At 45.7% G+C, this 18,480-nt stretch overlaps 2 protein-coding genes across 9 annotated transcripts in view; one reads left to right on the top strand and one right to left on the bottom strand.

Annotated features, from left to right (window-relative positions):
* PRRT1B (proline rich transmembrane protein 1B) overlaps positions 1-18,480 on the top strand; it is a 77,673-nt gene that overhangs the window by 20,758 nt on the left and 38,435 nt on the right. The gene's annotated exons all lie outside the window — the stretch shown is intronic.
* Positions 1-18,480, bottom strand: part of RAPGEF1 (Rap guanine nucleotide exchange factor 1) — a 73,305-nt gene that overhangs the window by 18,370 nt on the left and 36,455 nt on the right. For 4 of the 8 annotated variants that reach the window (XM_065737424.1, XM_065737427.1, XM_065737426.1 and 1 more), the window contains exons 5-11: positions 16,999-17,087; positions 16,447-16,599; positions 14,866-14,989; positions 13,593-13,776; positions 12,506-13,018; positions 5,965-6,167; positions 3,570-3,728 (exon numbers count right to left, since the gene is read on the bottom strand). In XM_065737424.1, coding sequence (XP_065593496.1) covers positions 3,570-3,728; positions 5,965-6,167; positions 12,506-13,018; positions 13,593-13,776; positions 14,866-14,989; positions 16,447-16,599; positions 16,999-17,087 — 1,425 coding nt within the window. The remainder of the gene's footprint in view (positions 1-3,569; positions 3,729-5,964; positions 6,168-12,505; positions 13,019-13,592; positions 13,777-14,865; positions 14,990-16,446; positions 16,600-16,998; positions 17,088-18,480) is intronic. The other 4 variants (XM_065737425.1, XM_065737430.1, XM_065737431.1 and 1 more) reach the window with 2 other exon arrangements.

Here is an 18,480-nt window from a genome sequence, read left to right as displayed (position 1 = left end):
CAGGGGCAGAGCATGGAGATGAAGGAAAGGCTCCTAAAATGTCAGCCACATAAAAGTCGTGGCACGTGGCCTGGGGAATCAGCAGGGGGATTGCTTCCAGAGCCTACACAGGGCAAGCTAGTGCAAGGTATATGTAAACCACGTGGGGAAGTGGCTTTCAGAAGCAGGATTCGGTGATGCTAGCACACAGCAGCACTACTAATACCACCACCCAGCCTGCAGTGGGAATGAAGATAAATGCAGAAGGAACACAAAGCAGGAAAGGCCAGACAATGCCCAACACTCAAGAGCTGGTTAAATGGATGCAATCCTTGTTTTCCCCTTCTCTCTGCTCCAAACTAAGGAGCCAAATCCTTATGGGACAGAAAGGAACGAACGCACTGTGTTCCCATGCTCCTGGATTCATAGTGGCTCCCACCATCAAACCAGTACACGAGCCAAAATAACTCAGCCCCTGGTGAAGATTGGAGCTGCAGTCTGGGCTGCCACTGGAACTGAGCTACAAACAGAAGGGCAGGAAAACATGCAGAGCACATGTCTGGATGGCGAGCATCTTTAAGCACTTATCTGACCCTCCGTTTCCTGAGCAGACATTAAGGCACACACAAGAAGGAAAAGCAGTTGCTGGGAATTTTCTGTGCGTTTTCTCAGTCTGCTGAAGATGTGTGGGAACAAGAGAAAACAGAAGCGTTTAATTGGACTTTTCATAAGGAAATCACTTGCAATCCTGTTGGAACTGGGTGGCCAATTTGGATCTAGAAATGTTTCTTAATTTAAAGGAAAACAAAAAGACAGAACAGCGTTTTGAGAAAGGTAAGATATTTCTCCAGGATGGAGGATATAGCCAATTTTCTGCTAGCGGTGGTTTCATGCCTCAGAGGAACAAGTGCACCCCTTGTTTCAGCAAAGAAAACCTCCTAGCTGTGAGTGAATGAAAGTCTTTCTGCAGTCTTTGGTGGAAAACGTGTAGAGAGATAGCAGTGCATCTCAGCTCCTGTCTGATTTCTTCTGGCAGTGCAGAGTTCCCCCGCTGCCAGGAAGCCAGCAGATTTGACTCCTGCCACTGGGACATCCCAGCCACTTCCAGTCAACAGAGGAAGGACAGCAGCTCTGTCTGCACAAAAAGAAGGGAGGGAGGTGATCTGCTGGAGACAAACTACTGCAAACACTTACCAAGGAGGATGCTTTCCTACTGTACCTCCTTCCCCACTGTCCAACAAAAGAACGTTGCTCTCCGAAGAGGTGGGAATCCCTACAATGAGTCCTGACAGTACAACCCAGTTGTGCCAGCAGTGTGAGATTTGACAGTGTGACAGTGGGGAAGATGATGCTGTTCGTACTGTACCAGCCCACACTATGAACATGACTCCTGCTGGCACAGATACCAGATGTGAATCAGAATGGGTGAAAGCCAGACCCAAGTTCCCAAACTTACAGGATTTGATCCAGTCGCTCATGACCTTCCACTACTCAGTAACAAGCTATGACCACTGAGACAATTTCCCACAAAGAAGGGAGAAGTGTGATTAGTGGGCATATAGAAACTTGGAGTGGATAGCTAATGCTCAGCTCTTACCACGTTTACTGCTCACTGCAGCACACGCTTGAGTGAGAGAGTGGGGCAAATGAAGACATGAGAATGACAGCAACACAGTGCAGCTCAGCATCCCTCGCATGAAAGAGTCATTACAGGCAATGCCCAGGAGCAGAGTGCAGGAAGGGTTCTGGTCCTGACGAGTGCAGGGTGTCACTCTGGGAGAGATCCAAGCCTTAACAGCTGTTTCACATTTCTGTCTCATTAGGAATAGGGAAAATGGGATAAACTATGATTACAGTATTATATGGGTCAGCTCTGAAGCATGTAAGGACATTGGTATTTTGCAGCTCACAGACAAAGAGGTGCTGTCAAATGAAAACAGCATTTCTGCCTGTCGAAATCTAGACCATAAGATTATCATTATTTGAAGGCGTTAATGGAGAAGTCACCATTTTTAATTCAGGTTACTTTCTTTGTCCACCCGACAGAGCACTGCCCAATTGTTCTCACAGTTATTCACATTTCAACCATTTATCTTCCCTTTACCAAATCCTTGCAAAAGTAAGTAAGGATTTCCTAATGCAATTTTAGCATTTCATCAAATAATATATTCAGAATAATGCAGTCCGAATCAGGAGTAGAACAGTTCAGAACTGTTAAGCATGCAGCAACCACTTAAATCAGGACACTTCTAAAAGTGGAAGTGCCCATGTAATTTTAGAACATTATGGAATCATATTTATAGCCTGTCAATTAAAAGAAAGCCAGATGTGCTTTTATCTGATCTTACAGTTCTGTGTAATGGAGAACCGTACGCTTCACCATTTTTGCCTTAATTCAGATTTTAAAACTGTTTTCCAGATTTGTGCCACACCTCAGCACACCCCAGCCCTCCCTGCTTGCAAGGTTGTGGCACTGCTTGCTCTCATACCCATGGAAGCCAGAAGCTTTCACTCACTGCATGTGAAGTAACACACTTGTCCCTGAGTACCTCCTTCTTTGGGCCCAGCACACAGCATCACTGTCATTCATTTTTAGAGAGTGAGTTAATGTTGAAACGTGAAGATGGCAGTGATGGAGTGGGAGGACAGTTTTCAAATATTCAGTATTAAACTGAAGCACTTCTGAGCTTTCCTTGGTCTTGCCTGATAACATCTTCTCCAAAATCAGTGTAATTTATAGAACATCCAGGTTGCTGTTAAAAAAAATAGTCTGTTCTCAGCTGTCATCATGCAGGCAATCACAGCACAACCAGTTTTATATGCAAACACTTCCCACACTGTTGAGCCACTGGAATCCCATGGTTAGATTTAATTTCATTGCATTAACACTCTGTTGTTGCTACCATTTAATTTAAGCAGCTGATTGTAGATTTAAGCAGCGCTGTACGACGATTCTTATTTCAATTTACATAATTTTCTGCTCCTCCTGTGGTTCTATCCTCTGACTGCTCACCAGTGCTGTAGGAGAAGAAACTCTGCTCATTTGTTAGCAGACCTGAGCTTATTTGGGACCGTGGAGATGTGAAGAGATGCAGACAAGCAAATATGACATGAATGATGTGGCGGAGGCTATTTTCTAGGAAAAAAAAATTAAGGAGCCGTAGCTACTGTTCCATGCATTTGGCTAAATCCATCTATTTCAAGGCTGGCATCTCGTTATTCCTCCAAAGGCCAGATTCACACAGCAGCATTTAATCTGCTCATCCACATCGCTGGCGTTTTGCAGCAGAACAAAAAGACTGTGCAGTGCCACCGGGAGCCTGGGGGGCATGCAGGTCAGAGCAGTGTGCCCCAGCACCCAGACCCAACACAAACGTACCATGGAGGCCCAGACGTGAAAGCCACATCTTCCCTGTCCTTCAGTGAGTAAGATTTGCACACCGCTTTCATCAGCTAGCTTACAACAATTGACTTCAACCCACCCACCCCCCCACCCCCCAACCCAGAACGGGGAGCCTTAAGTACAGGGTTTGCACACGAGCATCTCATCACCAACACAAACACACACAAGGGTTACAGGAGCAACTCACCGAGTGCACAGGAAAGGAGCTGTGCCGGTTGAGAAAGGAGTTAGAGACTGACATAGTGAGGCCCTGAGCGGCACCGCTGTCCTCGGGGGTGAAGGGCACTTTAGTTTGCTGGACACAGTAGGAGACAGAAGGGAAAGAAGAGGCAGCATAGGAGGCCTGCTGAACAGGGGGGAGAAAGCAAGAGACAGAAGAAACAAAGAAAGAAAGCACAGAAAAGGCTATGAATAAAGAAATGCTAACTGTAAAACAATGCATATAATGGCTTGTTAAGCAAACTGCTATTCGTACAGTTCATAGAGCCACACACCAACATGCCTTTCCTGAGCTCATGGGGCGTGTCAAAAATCACAGTTCAAACCTTCTTTGTTTCACAGATCCCTTAAAAATGAACAGCCCAGGACAGCTGTGCCAGGGGAGGCATGCTGTTCCTCACTGCCCTTCTTCTCCAGGAGCAGATGCCCAAAGGAGCAGGTACAAGCAGCTGCCCCACAAGGAGCTGCCTCTTTCAGCTGGGCAGCAGCTGACTGCTGCAGAATGGCAGTTTTTTTTGTGGTTTTATTGGTTTTGGTCCATTTGCAGATTGGAAACTTGAGACCATGTTGTGTGGCCTGTAGGCCTTCACAGTACTGCTGGGATACTGCTAATAGGACGTCCAGCAAATTTTCAGTCCAATTCAAAATGACAGACCATCTGCACAAGAGGGGGATATTACACTGTAAATAACAAATACTATCAGGAATTTCTCCTGAATTCCACTACACAAAGGGCCTGAGGGAGGCCAAGCTGGATCTAGGCTTTCTCAGCTCTGTTGCATACAACATACAAACACTGCATGTACAAGCTATGAAACTTGCAAGAACGGCTTTCCTAATTGTTATTTTAGAGGACTGCTGCATTTAAAGAAACCTCTGCTTCAGGGGAACTGCAGGCAACATCTTGACAGCATGAACGTGTGAGACTATGAGGATACCCAACAGGCAGAACAGTGACATCTTGGCTGCCCACATAACGATTAAAGGGCAGCGAAGGAACGCTTTGCTTCAGTTGACAAACTGCACAGCACTCCGTTTATTTAACTTTCCTTCACCAGCAATGCAACTTTATCTTGTCAGGACACCTACCTGTGCCACAGGAACGCAGTTACCTGAATTCCCAAATTAGATCTCTGTGTAGCTTTTCCTATTTGATTAAAAAGTAACACGCTGGGGCAGCCAAATTTTAGCACAGGTAACAGGAGGATGTACTGCAACAGCTGCCATCATGATAGCATGAGCAGGGCTCTGCTCACACGTGGTCCTGTCCTGCTAAAGCCAGGGCCAGTCTAAGTCAGGCAGCATCAGCAAAAAAGGATGCGTTTTTAAAACATATTAACTATTCCTTTAAAAAGTTAACCTAGAGGACAACATAAACAAAACCCTAAGATTGGAGTTAAATAAAATAAAATAAGAAAGAGAAAAGAAAAAAGACCCTTAAAAAGAACTATAGAACAAAATCCTACTTCCAGTGAAGCTGGAAATAAAACTGCTGCTGCCATCTCTGAGCTCGGGGCTTCATCCCCCATGTTGAAAATAGCACTCACTGTAATGTTCGACCCACCACACAATGCATACACACTCACGGACGTGGCTTTAGGTGCCAGGAGTCCATAAAGGTCAAAAGAAAATCATAAACTTCCCTTTTTTCGGAAGACAGTCAACATTCTCATTAAATGCAAATAAAATTGAATTTCAAACACACACACACACACACACACACACACACACAAACCAGAACACACAGAAGGAACAATAAACAAAGCAAAAACAAACAAACCAAAACCCAGCATAAAGCAACAGTGAAAAACAGGTACAATCTTGAATCACACACGGGGCACTAATGTAGGAAAAAACGTGCAGGAGTTAAATAAGAGCTGTTCCAAAGTTCTGTGGCTCTGGCAAAGACTGAGCCATAAAAGCAGCGATTATGTTTAAATGGTTATTATCAGTGGCATCCTTGACAACAGTTGCAAAACAACACTGGGAACAACAGTGCAGCAACCTCTTGAAAATGGTGCTGCCCAGTGTGTCAAAATCTTCAAAGTAACAGACATTACATGTGTCTCTAGTCTGGCACAGACTCAGCCATGCCATGTGGAAGCTGAACATCCCATTTTTTAGGGCATTTCAGGACTTTCAGAGCTTGCAGGGAAGAGTCTGAACGCAGGGTTAGAAAGGAACAGAAGGGTTCAAAGCAGACAATGCAAACTGTCTAAAAACACGTTAACAAGATGGCAAGGAACACAACGTGAACAGCATCAGTGAGACCCCCTCCCACAACCACAGCCTGTCAGAAACAGGAGGAACAAACAGAGCTGCTCCTAGGAGCAGCTGGGAAGGGCACTGTAGGTGTCACTCACCAGCTGCCTCTGCTTCGGTGGAAGAGCAGGAGGGGGTGCCAGATCTTGAGAGGGGTCTAAGCTGATAAAGGAGTCGTTGAAGCCATAGACCTCCATGAGGTGCTTGTTCTTCTGCTGGTAGATGTGCTCGTTCTGTGGGGTCTGGTAGAACATGGATGGCTGTGGCTCTGAGTAGTCCTCTACAAACTGCATGTATGCCATCACTGCAACACAAAAAGGTCACACTCAGAGAGTGCCTGCCCTCAAAATAAGTGTACGACCACGCTGCTCTCAGCTGGGCTTTGCTCCAGGCCAGGAGCAGCAAGGTAACTCACACAGCAAGCTGCCATTCACCTCGGAAGAAACAATCAGACAATGTCCTGTCATGCAACTCAGCACACAACGGAAGCTGTCACAGTGCAATTTGACAACAGTTTTGAGCTCTCCTAACAGCAGCCCAAGGAGTCTGATTCAGCCACCCCTGGTCCAAGCCTCCCCCACACCCACATAACCCATGGCAATCTGGAGAACACTGCTCAGCAGCTAATGCTCAAACCCACCAAAAGAAGGAATGACTGCAGTCTGCTTTGTAGGAGGTACAAATCATCCTGCAAAAGGACACAACCTCAGCAGCAAGTAATTCCCGTGCCTATAGTAAGCCTCCTATCTACAGACAGACTGCAAGCTCTCTCATTCTGGAGATCGTGCTTCCTCCATCCTAGAGAGCTGATGAAATTTATTGGAGGACAGCTACCTGCAACACTGAGCATCTCTCTCAGCTATTTCCATGCCACTGTTGGCACAAGAGACTGATCTCTCAGAAGTGTCACTGACCATGACTTCTTACTTCCTCAGCTCAAAGCCAACACCCTCAGCTCTCTCCTTTTCCAAGGCATCTCAGCATCTTTAAATTTGCAAATGAGTACAGCCGGTTCAAAAGCATTTCTGATACACGGTCTGATGGAATTATTAAGTGGGATGAAGTGTTATCTCTACAATATCTTTCAAAAATCTTCGAAAAAATCCCATGCAGGTCTGTTTGTGGAGCTCTGATGAAAGATTAGCTCAGTATTTTAGTGTGACAGGAGAAAGACATTCAGTATCATAGAAAGATTACTACAAAACCCCAGAGTTAATAAAGGGCAGAATTGTACTTAGATGAAAAATACTTTCAGTTACATATCTGAGATAACTGTATTTAAGTGTCACAGAAAGAACTAACCAGGGACTTGCAAATACACCGTCGTGTACAAATTACCCTGTGATCATTCACCCCTCCTCCTGATCAACATGCAGTTGTCAGGCTTCGTAACTCTGGTCATTAGGCAGCAATTATTCAGCTCCTGCTAGCATTTCAGTTGTGCCGCCGAAATGAATGGAGGATTTCAGTGAGAGCTATAAATACAGCCATCACAGCACAGTATTTGCTGGTTCCCACACTAGCTCCAAGGCAAAACCCTCTGTTCACCTGCCAGTGCAGAGAGGCAGGCCAGCCTCCTGCAAACAGGATGCAGCCGTGCAGCGTGCCGGCAGGAAGGCCCCGCTCTGCACCTGCCACTTGCACCTTTTTGCAGATTTCCTCTACTGTTTTAAACTTTGCTTAGAAACGGAGCTAAAGCAGCTGCCCCTTCCCATTGAGTGACATCCATCCTCCAGAAAACGGAATCAAGAAGTAAAAAGCTCAGGAAACCTCAGCTGCTACGTTTTGATCCTGAGCGGTAACACCTGCTGTCCCCATCCCATGACCCCACACTGCACTGCCAGAGGACAAGCTGCCCATGTCCCACAGCACTGCCAGCTCCTGCACAGCTCTGCCAAGGCTGCTGCAGTCCTGACCTTCAGCTGCACCAGCCCAGCTCCTCTTCCTCCCCCAGCCTCCCCTGCACCACGCAGAGATGTCAGGCATCATCCCCGGTGCGTTTTGAAAGGGGAATGCCAGAAGTTTCCATCTGCATGCACATGTGTCAGTGTGTGCTGATGTCTGCTCACCTGCTTCTACTGGCACTCACATAACAGCCAAGTCCAAGCTTACTCCACTTCCACGGGGCATCACTTGAATTCTAAGACCTAACAGTGAAAAGACGTGCGCTTTGCCAATATTCTCTCATTCAAAATCATGTCGAAGGTTTGCTGGTGCAGAAAATACAGCATTACCAAACCACTGTGAGTTTTCAAGTATCTACAGTTGACTCTAGTCTTCCCACTAATGCTTGTGCCCTGAAAAATGTCTTAGCATCACACAGCTGCTTCACAGGATGAGTTCTGAACACATCTTATGAAATACGTTCCTCTAGTAGCAAAAGTGAACTAAGGACAGAGGCCCTTGAAGAAGCACAGAGGACAAGAGCTCGAGGGAAAAGACTGCATTTTTAGAGCTCATCAATTTATTAGGACAAAAGCCAAGAATTTTGGCTTGGCAGAGCTGGTACAATGCAGCTGACACTGCTAGATTCAGACCAAGTCTTCGTGCAGAGTTATCTACAAAATCTGTGCTGCACTTACTGCTCAGATCTGAAGACCCCTCAGGATCAATAGCTGTGAGTTGCTGGGTTCAGAAGTTTGTTTGGCACTACAGGCTTAGGAAGTGTTGGTGAAAAGCACAACACATTAGATGCCTGTGTAAAAATTGAGTTACTACAACTCAAGGTAGCGAGCCTGAATGCTGCTGAGAGCCTTAACTCAATCTGGAAGGGAATAATGAAGAGCTCTTTTATCTCTGCTCTTTATGAGGCTAATGCATCCCACTGCATGGCAGCTCCTGTGCCTCGCTTGTTACAACTAGTCCAGGGCTGGTGAGCGTGTCTCTGCTTCTACTCTGTCTTCATCTGTTTTCAGGTGAAACAAAAACCAGTTGGGATGGTGAAATACAAACCTGGCTCAGCAGCAGGGATGGCAGAGCACAAATTAAAATAGGCATCAATAAAATGCAGCCAATCTTCAACAGGAGAGCAAGGCAGCAGGACCACTCCTGAGATGGCTGTTAGCAAAGGCTCTCCCCTTCCCCCCCACTCTCTGGTGTGGTTTCTAATGAGGCAGAAATTTAAAAAGCAGATGGGAAATTACATCACCAGCTCAGATCAGGCTGCGTGGCCTGCAGCAATTCTGCAAAGAGGGAGGGATGGGGGCTGCAGCCTTCCCTGTGAGCAGCCAGGGTGGGGTGACACGGGGTCTAAACAGCACCTTGGGAGAGAAGGGAGGAGTGAGAGAGAACCTCTGCCATCACAGCACCATGCGGAGCTTATGTCAGCTCTGAACCAAGACAGAAAGTATGTGAAAGGAGGGAGAGAAAAAAAAAAAAAGTAAAAAATTCTCTGTCTGCAGCGAGGAACCTTCCCTGCAATCTGCTCACAGTGCTGTGCCTGTCATTCCTGAAGGAGCTGAAGCTGCTCAGGGATTTCTAGCACACATCAGCTCTGTCCACATGATGGTCTCTAGGGAGCCTGCTTTGGCAGGGGGGTGGACTAGATGATCTCAAGAGGTCCCTTCCAGCCCCTGCAATTCTGTGCCTCTGTGAAAATCACAGGTGCTGTTCATGCTGCAGCAGGAGCTTGGCCAGCAGTGATGTGGGAGCCCTGCAGCCTCAGACCAGCAGTTCCTGGGGTCTGCAAGGGATTCCTGGAACGTTATCAGCAACAAGGTGTATCTGCAGTGTCGATAAGGCACAGCAGTATCTGATGAATAAAACCATAGCAGGTCTGAGCCAAACTCCTGGTGCTGCCTGTGGAACAACCAGCCCTGCACAACAGCACCAGATCCATGTGCATAGGCAAGAGCCAAAGTAATGGAAATTCTCAAGCTGCACCACATGTCAACTCATTGGAGAAGTCAAGGTCAAACAAGCCAGTCGTTGCTGTCACCTCTGGGAGGAGAGCTGCATTTCAAAGAGCTCGGGTTATATGCTGGTTAAGCCCAGACTGCCCTCAGCATGGTTCCTGCAGTTAAATGCCAGCTGCTTACAGGGCACCAGGCTGCATTTTGTTCCCACTGACAGGGAAGGAAACGTGAATAAGTGCCTCAACGCTGGTTTGCAAGCTGGCTTGGGGCAAGATCTTGCTATTTCTGACTTCAGACTCTTCATGGCAGAAGCTGCTCCCTGCCCATGTCTTGTACAGCAGTACGATGCTGGTGCTCAAGCAGAAGTCTGGAGTAATGTGCCCTTAGCACTGTAAAGCAACAGTAACTCATGCCTGTCTAAAAGGTTTATCACTCCCGTTTAAATTATAGATGTCAACTCTTGGAGGTCCCTCAGCACAGATCACAGCAAAACACATGGTTAACTCAAGCAGGACGCTGTATATTGTTAATAAAAGAACAAAGTCTCTGCTGCATTATTTCCTGACAACCACCAAAAGATGACCCACAACAAAGAGACTACAACAGGTCACCTCTGCAACAGCTCTGCATCTTCCTAATAAATCCATGCATCTCTTCATGGTCTCAGAAGTGTGCTGGGGCTGTGGAAGCAGTGCTGCCTCATCCACGTGGTTACACATGAGGATGTACGTGTGTTACCACACCGCCCAAGCAGGGTTTCACTGCCCTTTTTGTGTCGAAAACAAAAGGAAAACTAACAACCACAGATCTGTGATGCCATACGCTGTGGAGTAAAGCATATAAAACAAGTCCTTAGTGTCAAAAAAAGCAATTAAAAATTTGCAGCAGTCAGGTATTAGCCCAAGTACTCTACTACAGGCTTTGCACCAAGGATGCTTAATCAAACCCGCAGAGCTGTCAACACATTAGGTATCACCTTGTCCATTCCTAACAATGCAATCTGATAATCCTCTGAGAGCCTCTGACAGTGCCAGGTGACAGTTAACTCTATCCTGACATCAAAGGGAGCTCACATGCGAGGCTTTGCTGCTGAGGTTAAAAGTGTGCATGGGAACAAAGGAGAAGCTGGAATTTAAAACTGTTTTGAAGTAATTCCTTGACATCTCACATGGGAGGAGAAAACAAAGAGATGGGGCTTAAAGAGAAAAGTAAATAGGCCAGGTCTCTCTTTCAACCATCACACTGCCTCCTACCCAGGACCTATCCCAGCACCTCTCCCTACTACAGCTGTCTGCATGTACACAAGTGCATTTCCCCACATCCACCCCACCCGTAACATCACCTGGATGCAGCCCTCAGCATTCAGCTGCAAACTCACAGGGGCCTGATGCTACAGAAACTCCTTGCTGTATTACATCCCTTTGCAGTTCATACTGAATCCAAGTATTCTGAGCAGCAGGAGCCATAAAAAGCAAATCTATGTGAATGCCAACATTTACCTCCTTTCCATCATCTGTAAGTCAGCATCTCAGCTTCTTTTTAGTTGCTTTCAGTATCTTTTAATGTTTGCTTACCAGAGAGGGGCAAGTGATTTTCAGTGTATGGGTATGCTGAAAGAGACTACTATACCCTAAGCTTCACTTTCAGGTGATCTGATTAAAATCCCAAAGGGTTACAATTCTGGGGGGGGTCACTGAGGCAGAGGAGAAGCTTTCCTCCACTTATTAAAAAAACAAAAAAAAAGTGTCTGGCATAGTAAACTACATAGGCATGGACAGAGCACGGATCCTGCTGCACAAAACACCGATCTCACACCCTTTTCCCAGTGAAAGCACAGTTAACTGCAGGAATGAGTCAGAAGGCCAACTCAGAACCTTCAGCTCCTCACTTCATCAGCCCTTCAACTTGGGCTGCAAGCCGTACAGCTTAATGCTGCTCACCCAGACTTGCCATATATTACCTCCTCATGCAACTGCACAGCTAGCCAGTGACTAATAAAACAACACATCCCGCTGCGTAGCCCTCAGCCCTCCTTGACAGATCAGTACGTCTGCTCCTCTTTAAAAGAGGTTTCGCATGTTTTCAACCATGGACATTAAGGAAATCAAAATAAGGTCATGAGCTTGAATTGCAGTCAGCACTGGTGTGCCAGGAGTCTGGCTGGGGATGTAGAGTCTGCATTTAGAGGCTGCTCATTTTAACGATGTGGGAAATTCTCAGGCATCCAGGAAATGAGATCCTGTAGCAAAACAGCAGCATTGGACAGGAGGTTAATAGTGTTGTCCTGCACAGCTATGTGGGGGACTATGTTCCCACTGCCAAATAACTGCACTGGCAATCCTTCTATTGGACATAAAAGTTGCCTTTTCTCTGAGCTCTTGGAGAGTACCCCATGCTCTTCTTCTGAGCAAACATTCATAAATAACGGGGGAGATAGAATGGACATGAAAAAGAAAAATGATCCAGGAAAACTTGGAAAAGTGTCTCAAAGCTTCACACTTGTGCAAACGGAAGTAAAACGTTCTCACCACAGTAATGAAGATGCTGCATGTTGCCACCTCCCCTGGGCCTGGACCATTCCAGGCTCCAACAGTCAATCCCTGTCCACCAAAGGATTGGCACTTTCCTTCCACATCTGTGATACTGACCATGAGTAATTTCAATACTTAGCTCAATGTGATCAAAGGTATTACCTTGGGGTCACCATTACTTAGAGGTCATTACAAGCATGGCAACTGGAAGAAAAGGGAAAGGTAAAAGTAAAACCCAAACACAAGATCTTGCTTACTGTGTTTGTTTTTCTTCTCTGGCAGAGGAGGTGGCTTCTCCGGGTCACTGTTCGAATCTGGAGCAGTAAAATCAGCAATGAATTCAACTGGTGCTGAAGAGTTTCCTTGTTGGAAGGGCATCACAGGAGCAAATGGCGTGCAAGGTACTGATGAGAGAGACCCTGCATTCTGCATATCATCCTCTGAGATGTTATCATATTGTGAAGGATGTCTCTCGTATGAGACCCTGCAGCCTGAGTCTGAAGTCTGAGAGGCTGCACTTCTCCTCTTCTTTTCTGGTAAAGCTGGAGGGGTCTCTGTTGGCTGCACAGCTCCTGAGACGTTGCAGAATTCCAGTGGAGAAGAGCTGTTCTGTGGGAGCTGGAAAGTGTGTCCATGGAAAGGGGAGCCAGACTCACCCAGGGACTCTGGCAATGGGCTGAGGATACCTGGCACTTGCTGAGGTATCTGGTCAGCATTCGAGAGGTCCTGCTGCAGGAATTCATAGTCTGGGTCATAGTGATCTGACTGATCTGGTTAAAAAGAGAGGAAAGAAGAACCAGACATTAGTTTCCCTCTTCTACTGTTCAGCCCATCTTATTCCACCAGTTATCTAATCATTTCATTTAATCAGTGTGGTATTTCCTTGCAGAAGGGACCATCGTGCCCTACTTTCTGTAAAATTCAGGCTTAAAACTTATATATTTATTTATTTATACTGGCAAACAAATAAGCATTCAATAGGTACTAAATGACAGAGATTACTGCACATTTATATTTTTGTTTTCTTTCCTGGTACCTGGTAACATTACTTAAGTCTACCAGTGCTGCCATTTGCTACTGATGTCTGCAGAAAAGGCTGAAACCCACAAAGCACTCCACTTGAGAGCTGATTTGAGTTTGAACACAATCATCTCTAGCTAGGGAAACACGTTCCCCTGGGCTTTTCCTATCTGACAGGATATCATTTTGCATCGAACTGCCTGCAGTAACTACAAGATGACAGTTGCAAGCACAATCCATTTACTTCTGCAGCACAGCTAATGACAGCTCCCACACCACAGTGATGGGGGCTCCTGCAGTGGCCCTGGCCCAGCCCAGGCTCACCTAAAGTTTCACAGCTTGTGTTGCGGGAGCACTGACCACTGTCACGGTCCAGAGAAGAGAGCTGCTCATCGGACTTGCTGAGTTTGCCAATGCTGCTGCACGGTGAGAGGCGAGGAGATTCTCCCCCGTAGGAGTGGCTGCCACCTGACAACCTCCTCTGGGCATAGCAGTCAACATCAAAATCCTGAAGCAAAAAGCAAACAAACAACCAAAACAACAAATCACCCTCACTCTTGGCAGCTTGCTAGTAGTAAGATACAACTCAAGGAACATACACCTTGCAGATGCTCTTAAGAAAACTAGGAAGGGAGCGGAGCAGAGCTGCTAGCCCTCCCCAGTTAGACAAGCCCTCCAGGAAGCCAGAAAGCTTCCCACTGGGTACAGGGCAGAGGGCAGAGCAAACCCACAAAGAGAGCCCTGTGTGCACCTGCTGGCAGCCAGGGCACGCTGTGATCCACAGCAGATGTCACCAGCTGTTGAGATTGGTACCAGGTAACTAGAAGGCAAGAATTGTCATTCAGTAATTGGGGCTTTATTAAATATTTGGTCAGTTTTGTGTATGCCAAGGGTAAATAGGTGATAGCAGGATACTGCTAATGTCAGCTTTCGGTGCCTATGACTACGTTTCAATTTCAGAAACTTAACTCAAGCTCATCAACCTGCAAGTGAACCTCGCACGTATTCCCACCCCTGCAAATCAATCTAAGTGAGACTGTACCAGTAACTGCAAAACTGCCCCAGCTTTATCTGGGTCAGACAACTGACAGCAGAGGCTCCCTAAGTCAGAGCTCTGGGGGCTGAGAGCAAGATCTGATTTTGGCACACGTTAACATGATTCAAGTCCTCACTGCTGACTCAGTAAGTTCCTGAAGGTGTAAAGCAAAACCATCTATTTACAATCTTGTAAACTCCGCGTTAGCACAAGTGATAGAGTATGACTAATGCACACTGTCACGAGTTTTCTGTAGCTCTACCAGAAAAATTACAAATTTCCCCAAAGCACCAGCAGCAGTCAGAGCAGATGCTTAAACTACTGCTTAGACTGTTCCACTGGAACAGGCTTCCCACGTCAATCTGCTGCATGATTCTTTGCATTATTCACTATAATGATGTTCCTGCTGCTCGAACTCCCATCCCAGCACTCTGCCATATGGGGCTGCCTGGACAAGCAGGGACGTGCTGGGAACGTGCTCAGGTCACAGTGTTTCTCTGAGCTCCTGCTACACTCTGCAGCACATTTCCTTTGGATTTCACAGTGGGGTTCTGCCATTACCTGTCTGTTGATTCCAACAGGCAAACTAGATCCACTGGTGGCTCGACTCATGGGGGCCACAACTGCCACTCTGGTTGGGGAAGGTGCTGACTGCCGTTTTTTAGGGGGCAAGGCTGGAGGAGGGCTGCAAGACACAACAGGTACAGAAGCTTCCATTACCACCAGAAAGACTTTCAGACCTTGTTTTCCAGATAGCCTCTGCCTTGCCACGATCAAAAAGCTCACACCCAAAGCTGACATGGAGCTATTCAACAAACCCTAACAAATACCAAGTGAACAACACTCTCACAGGAAAGGTCCTGTTCAGAGATTTATTTATTTCGTTTAAGCTTGGAGAAGGCACAGTATTTCAGAAACAAAAATAATTGCTGTTTTAAAAATTATTTTAATGAAGCTAATTAGCACAGCAATTATTTTTACATAAAAGCGGCAGAAGTCCAAATTAAATGTTTTGGTTGACCTGAACAAGGTTTTCAGCTCACAGAAATTTCTCATCTCTCCTCTTCAAACTTTTCAGGTTTGAGAGAGGTTTCAAGGTTGCAGCAACTTACAGGACAGGAAAACTCTCTGTGCCCTTTACCTCGAAGCAACAAGACTGGCACCATGCACTCATGCTGCACGGACCCAAGTTTTGGCATTAATCAGTTTCAGATACATTATCATACACCCATTAGTAGTAACCACTGAGATTTTAAACACTGTGCATTTCAGTTTTGCTTCTACTGACAAATAATTCTGGCAATCATCAAGTTTGTGAGGTTCCCAAGAGCACAAATACTCTGTTCCTGGAATGTAAGAGGAATTTTTTTTATATATAACCCATGAGAATTCATAAAATACATAGAAATGTGGTATTTTTCTGCCAGCCACAGTCCTGTTGATGCTGCATTTTCAAATGAGCTCAAGATAAGAATTTTCACACCATCTATTAGCACCAGTGCTAAAGGAGCACAACACCATACACACACCAAAAAGCTGTAACCTGGGGGTTTTCTCTTCCTTCCAAAATAGAACAAAGAAACTTTCATGTGGTTACTCATAGAACTGGGTAAGAACAACTAAGAAAAAGACTTCTTTCACACAGCAGTGACTCCTTTCACTCTTAGTCTGATAACCAATGCAGAGCCACCTGGACGTGCAGAACAGGTTGATAATTGCCAGCTGAGGTTAACAAAGCATTTTCCACTGGATACAACAGCACATTATGCAACCAAAGCAGCACAGGATGCTGCTGTACAGAGCTGTACACAATACAGTGTGTATTTACATAGTTTTAAACAAAAGCTTTAATGCATTTATGCAGTGCCTCACATAGGAAAGTCTCAGGCACTGTACCATCCTCACGGGAAAAAAGAAAACAGCAAAGGAAAACACAGACAATGAAGGGTACTGCTCAGAACAAGACAGAAAGAACATAAAGTCATCAACAGATTCCAGGAGACGGGAAGGACGACCGGAGGACTGGAAATTCAGAAGCATCACTAACCCCCAACATGACCTCTCATACCCATTTTGAGAAGAACATATAACAAATGCTAAGAGCCACTGCTACTTTCCAGCCAGCTGGCAGTCCAGCATTACCTGTTTTCTGCCACACGAATGCAAGGCAGAGGGGGCTTAGGAGGTGCGACCTCTTCGTCCACAGAGTCTGTCAGCAGCTCATTTGATTGTGTCATATTAGTTGTTTTGTTTAGGATCTCCATTTCTCGGTCTGTAAGGGGAAGTTCTGATGGGCTGTAACAAGCAAAATACAGCCTGTAGATCACAAAGTGCAGCTGGAGTGCAGCATGCTGACACATTAACACATATTTTAAATCGTATGCAGTAAGAGAAACCCACAGTAGGAGGAAGAATTCACATCCGCAAGTAGAACTGGAATTACACACAAAATACTGTGTGGACATGTCATAGCCAGGTGATATTTCATTGCCTGATTTTGGTATCTTCCCTACCATAGCATATTGTTCTCTTCAAGTAGTGCCACTGCAACACATAAGACTACAAAAGGCACAGTGATGTCCACTGTGGAAAACAACTCATGACTTTACTCCAACTACCATTAACCAGAAATGGCCTCACATCAAGCTACTGTACTAGATTTGCATGCACAAGAAATGCTTGTGAACGACCCACCTGTCAGATTTACATGCTGGTAAACTGGGTTTAACAGGGCTTGTGGGAGAGGGATGCTCCTGCTTCTCAATTGTGAGTTTGACCAGCTCCTGGTGGATGGAGAGGAGAGAAGAAAAAGAGAAGAATCATTACATGTGTAATGTTGCACTCAAACATGCTAAAACAGAACAGGATTCTACTGCAGTAAACTCTTGGGTATCCAATTAGGGGTTAACACTGACATGGGCAGCGAGCTGAGCTGATTTAAGTTCAGTGGAGAGCCACACAAATGAGGTGCTAAGGGAGCAGCCTGTGCCCAGCAGCAGTTTAGCCATGTTTAAGTTCACAAACTGTAGCCCTGTGGGGACTCTGCACAAACCCACATACATTTCTTTTTGCTGTGCTTCCTCTTTCATCACAAATGTGTTCCAGCCCCCATAATCCCCTAGATAATATCAAGTTGACTTTACATACATAAATACAAGTACTTAAATGCTTTCTGCATGAAGTATTTCAGTTGGCCAGTGAAAGTGTTATATCACTGCTTTATACTTCATGAACAAGTGAGTGCCATGTATTTGTTTCAAAAAACTGGTTTCTGAAAGATGTCCAACGAGAAATTAAATACTGAACACCTTTATTAAAGGGCCTGCTTCCCCTGGAGCCATCCTTTAACTTGTTAGCAATGAAAGTCTTCATCATTCAGGGAACTACTGTGGCGTATCTGTTATAGGCAGATAAGGCGGTGGATAAAGAGATAAGCACACGATAATCCTGAACTCCAAATCTGCCAGCAGTCAAAGCAACAATCACTCAATCCAGAAGGATGGAGAGAACTTTTCATGGGTGTCTGAGGCCACAAATAGATCTGCTGCTCACAGACACAAACATGTGCCCTCTCACAGTGAGGCTGCATAACTGGCAGCGCTTCCTGACAGTATTGGCTTCCCAGCACGTTATGCAAAGGAAACTATATGAGATCAATTTTATTTATTAGCAGCCTGAAATACAGTGTCATCATTCCAGTATCATCCTCACGTCTGTGCCTGCTAAGGTCAGAAACTGTCATTTTCTCTTCCAATACAATAATCACAAAGAGAATAAAGTAGCACCCTGGATACGCAAAGGATGGAAAACCACAACCCATTCCAACACATCCAAGAGTACACCACAACTGATTTTGACTTGGCCATTACATGTACCTGCATTCTTGGTATGAGCTTGGGCACAGAACCAAAGAGAGTCCACCAAACGCACAACACAACACTCAGCTTTAAAGAAGCTGTCTTGGAAAATCCCACACATGGGGAAGGCCGAGAGTGCACAAGCATGGCACATACAGACGACCATTTGGCCTAACACTATGAAGACATTCCTGTCTGGGACAGGCAGACAAGAGTCCTGGCATTATCTGGGAAGTACCTCAATTAGCAAAAGCACAAACGCACTAGATTCCCTGAATCCTGACTTTTTCTCCTCTCCATGAACCCCAGAATGAGAACT

This window comes from Cyrtonyx montezumae, unplaced genomic scaffold (genome assembly GCF_038088225.1).
Source record: "Cyrtonyx montezumae isolate F1298 unplaced genomic scaffold, pur_monq_1.0 scaffold_20, whole genome shotgun sequence".
Lineage (NCBI taxonomy): Eukaryota > Metazoa > Chordata > Aves > Galliformes > Odontophoridae > Cyrtonyx > Cyrtonyx montezumae.
Note: the sequence above shows the minus strand (reverse complement) of the source record. Positions and strands in the feature narration are given on the sequence as shown.